General features: G+C 43.4%; 1 protein-coding gene across 1 annotated transcript; it reads right to left on the bottom strand.

The window, feature by feature from the left end:
• Positions 1 to 1,592: 1,592 nt before the first annotated feature.
• LOC117741849 (olfactory receptor 11A1-like) lies at positions 1,593 to 2,543 on the bottom strand. The gene has a single exon (XM_034549080.1). The coding sequence runs from the start codon at positions 2,541 to 2,543 to the stop codon at positions 1,593 to 1,595; it is 951 nt and encodes a 316-aa protein (XP_034404971.1).
• Between the last annotated feature and the right edge of the window lie 2,219 nt (positions 2,544 to 4,762).

The raw sequence follows: 4,762 nt of genomic DNA on the forward strand, positions 1-4,762 counted from the left end.
ACAAATATACTAATATTTACACATCTGAACAAAAGCACACATGTGTTGCCTTTATTATAACACCAACGTTATTCAAATAGCCTTTGTGGTTGCTGAGATACACCTTTTTTAGTTTAGGTATTTCAAGCAGAAACCTAAAAAATCGGTGGGTTTTCAAAAGGTTAAAGTGCTGTCTAAGGTCCTAGCTAAACTCCTGGAGAGTGTGATCCCAGATCTTGTCTCCCCTGATCAAACAGGATTTATCCAAGGCCGACACTCCCACTAAAATTTACGAAAACTATTCAATGTTGTCCATTCGGCCCCTTTAACGTGCCCAGAGGTAGTGGTTTCTCTTGATGCAGAGAAGGCCTTTGACCAGGTCGAGGGGAAATACTTATTTACTGTCCTTCTAAAATATGTCTTCTCACTGCCTGGATTAGATTACTTTATTCTTCTCCCCTAGCAGCTGTAATCTCTAACAGTACTCAATCTGACTACTTCCCCCTTGGACGGGGAACAGGACAAGGGTGTCCTTTCTCCTCTCTTGTTTGCTCTGGCCATTGAGCCCCAAGCAGTCTCTGTAAGGACTTTAAGGGGATACCTCGGGGTGATTTAGAACTGAAGGTTTCTCTTTACGCTGATGATTTGCTGCTGTATGTCTCCGACCCATCTCTATCTCTTCCCTATATTCTAGATATCCTGAATTATATTGGGAAAATATCAGGATGTAAGCTAACTTTTCCCTCTAAACTCTGAAGCAGAGGGACTCGCTTCCAGCCTTTTCCCCTTTAAGGTGGCCCGGGATGGCATCAAGTACTTAACAGGATATGACTCGCTGGGCCTTGTTACCATTAGTGGGTCATGTTAACCTAGTTAAAATGATAGTATTAGCCAAATTATTATAGCACTTTTAAAAAAGAATCTTGATAAAAATATGACAAAGACCAAAGCGCGCAGGAGGCATAGCTTAACCCAATTTTCTCTTTTACTATTGGGCATGCAATATCCAGAAGCTACTTCACTGGTTTGAAGACAGGCCAATTGTAGGAAAGGTGGACTGGGTACAAATAGAATTCCCTTCCTGCCGGCACCACCTCGGCTCAGTGGGCTGTGCAGCCCTGCCTATTCTTAGCAATAACTTGAGTACAAACATAATAGTAAATCACAAATAAGAATATGGGCTCAGTTTAGGAGACATTGGAGGCCATATGAGGCCTTTCTGATCCTGTCGGTCTTGGAACAGCTCCAGAGAAAAGATCTCATCTGCTGCTGAACTTAGATTCACAACAACTGAGGGGCAATCAGGGACACGGTCTACACCAACAGACCCAAAGCATCATCAAGAACCACACAGAATATGTTGTGTTCATGCAAAACCGTTCCTATGAGTTAGTCACTGGGCTCATGACTTGGGTTATCAATATAACAATATAAGAAATACAATCAAACAATCAACACTTCCTACTGAGTTCACTTTGAGATCATGTTTCATTTTCTATGTTGAAAAAATTCATTTCTGGAATAATTTCAGTTCATCAAATCCAATAGAAATTAGCGACAAGTTGTAACACTTTGAAACAAGATGCACATTTAATGACACTTTATTATTTCGTCTACATCGTATCTTTGCGACAGGTGAACATTTTATAACAAAGGATACGTTTACATGTATTCCTTATTTTAGACATTTGCAATCCAAACATGATGGGATTCAAAAGTGGCTGAATGATGAGAAAATACAGTGAGAGGATGATTCGCAGCAGTCTGGGTACATTGGTCATATCAAATCTACTCTGAATGATTTCAAAGAAGCAGCCAAAGGAGAAGTTGAGCAGGGAAGCGAGGTGAGGTGTGCAGGTACTGACTGCTCTCTGTCTGGTCTGTTTAGAACCACAGAAACAAATCTTAAGGATCCTCATGTACGAGAAAAGGATTGGAAGCAGAGGAACTAAAATGGTGAGAACAGTACCAAAAAGTCCATAAATGTTATTCACTTGAATGTCAGAACAGGCCAACTTAACAACAAGGTAGTTACTGCAAATTAGACTGTTTATGATGTTTCCACAAAATGTCAAACGGATGTTTAAGGATAAAGTAATAAAGACTTTTACAAAAGAATAAAACCATATTACTGCAATAAAGATAACCGCTTTGTTAAAAGTCATAAGTGTGTTATATTGTAGAGGATAACAGATAGCAAGAAATCTGTCATAAGACATCACGGCTAAATTACAATTCTCTATATTTACATAAGTGTACAAACAGAAGATCTGCAGGAAACAAAGTGGAGCAGAAACAGTGTGAATGTCAGAGAGGATCTGAACCAGAAGGAATGGAAACAACCCTGAACTACCATACAGTTCATTTACAAACAGGCTGCAGAGAAAAAGGTACATAGGTTCATGTAAGCTTCTGTTCATACAGATCACCACTATAAGAGATATGTTGACAATAACTATAACAATGTATAACATTGCAGTTAACATAAAATACAAGTACTTCAAATTTCCAACGTGCTCATAAGCTCCAAGAATGAAGTAAGATAAAGTTGAATTTACCTTCATTCTAGTTTTAGATGACAGAACTAATGGTAACAAGTTTCACTTCTCAATTATTAAACTGCATCATTTGATTTAATCAAAATCAGTGTTCTAAATAACACTATATTCATAGCTGAAAACACAGTGTCACGGTTTTAGTTGATAATGGTCAAGCAAAGACCAAAGAAGAACTCATAAGCAGCAATACTTACAATTTACTTCCCAGCCTCAATTAATACACAAATACATTTAAAATAGACTTCTTAATTGACACAAAAGCATTCATTCTACACAAATAAATGTTTGAAACCGGCAGATTAGCGGACTGCCAATGCTGCTTGGATATCTGCTGTTTATACCTCTGCATGGGAAGGAAGGGCTTATCAACACCAGTCCCACCTCAGGTGTTCAGAGGACTTGTTGTACCGCCCAGTCCTGTGAGAAGGGGTGAGGTGATGGAGTTCTTGGAATGTTCTCCTCCTATACAGTTCAGCACCAATCCAAGGTCAGGATGACGCAAACCTGTCACGAAATCTTTGTATTAAAAGGCCGAACTTCGCTTGGGAGGGAGAGTGCTTCTCCTGCCAACCTGTTTGTTGGCAGAGCGACTCCCTGGTGATTGCAATTGCAGCGCTTGTACTTGTAACCAGAATAATGATTCATCTTGATTTTGGAAGTTGTTTGACAGTTATTAGATACACCATTCTACCTGATCACACGTAAAGTAAAAGCACATATTTCCACTGGGTTTTTAAGAGGGAAAGAGAATAAGTGTCCACTGGTAGGGATTTAGGTAAAAGAATAAAGAGTTTAATTTGAGTCTGAGACCATACTCTCTCCCTCCCGTGTGGTGGTTGCGGTCACATGGGTAGTTGAGTCTCTCGTCCGAGAGGCCCAGTGCTCTCATCCGGACCCAGACAACGGTCCCCTAAACCGTCTGTTTGTGCCTGACACTGTCCGATCACAAGTCTTACAATGGGGGCATTCCTCCCGGTTGGCCTGCCACCCTGGGTTCCACCTGACCCTCGCTTTCATAAGACAGCGGTTCTGGTGGCCATCCATGTACCAAGACACCTGGGTCTTCGTTTCAGCCTGCTCAGTCTGTGCCCGCAACAAGGCTTCCCACCAACCTCCGGCAGGCCATTTGTGCCCTTTGACTATTCCCCACCGCCCCTGGCATTGCGTTGCATCACGGCTCGCCACCCTTCCTTCTGGTCCACACACTTGCCGTGGGTTGAGTATGCCCATAACTCCCTGATCAGCTCCGCCACAGGCATGTCCCCCTTCCATGGCCTCCTTGGGATACCAAACGCCTCTGTTTCAAAGACCAGGAAGAGGAAGTGGCGGTGCCCTCTGTTCAAGCAGGTCTTCGTAGGTGCCGGCGGATTTGGAAGGATATCCGGTCTGCGCTCCTCCATTCAGTCGCTCGCACCAGGCACTTGGCGCCGAATCCCTGTACCCGCCTATCGCCCTGATCAGAAAGTGTGGCTCTCTTCACGGGACTTGCCCCTTCAAATCGAGTCCCACAAACTGGGACCCCGCTTCATTGGACCCTATGAGGTGGATAAGATCATCAATCCCTCTGCGGTCCGGCTCAAACTCCCGTCCGCATTAAAGGTGGACCCAACCTTCCATGTCTCCCTACTCAAACCGGTGTCCTCCAGTCCACTGTCCCCTCCTGCTCCTGATTATTGCACCATTTCCAGTGGTACTTCGACTCTCGGCCTTACTAAAACGTACTTTACATTTTGTTTGTGATTTCCTGCTAACCCCTGTTCCCTTTGCACAGGAATCCTGTACCTGCATTTCCGCCCAGCCACCGCCGCTCATGCCTCCTCACCACTCCATCTACGCTCTTCCCTACCATCTCATCAGTTCTGTCCAATAAACTGTTTACCTCCACCCAACCTTGCCTCCCCGTGTCTGCGCTTGGGTCCGGCAAAACCGAACCCTCACAGATATGTTATTGTTACTGGACAACTCTGGCTAATCCTGTGATTTTGGTAAACCTGTATGCCCCTAACTGCGATGACTGCAATACCTAAGCTTGACAATGGATTGCATATAATTGGAGGTGATTTTAATCTCGTGCTTGATGTCACCTTGGGTAGGTCATCCCAGAAGCCTCAGAACCTTCCAAGTCGGCTGGAGTTGTGAACGATTTCATGCATAAGTGTGGCCTCTCAGATATTTGGAGGTTTAAGTTTCCCAACACCAGAGCTTACTCTTTTTCCTCAAATATT

The sequence above is a fragment of the Cyclopterus lumpus genome, chromosome 13 (genome assembly GCF_009769545.1).
Source record: "Cyclopterus lumpus isolate fCycLum1 chromosome 13, fCycLum1.pri, whole genome shotgun sequence".
Taxonomy (NCBI): domain Eukaryota; kingdom Metazoa; phylum Chordata; class Actinopteri; order Perciformes; family Cyclopteridae; genus Cyclopterus; species Cyclopterus lumpus.

Bases quoted from the DNA above. Each gene is read 5' to 3' on its own strand.
- LOC117741849 (XM_034549080.1), bottom strand. From the start codon at position 2,543: ATGAAGGTAAATTCAACTTTATCTTACTTCATTCTTGGAGCTTATGAG.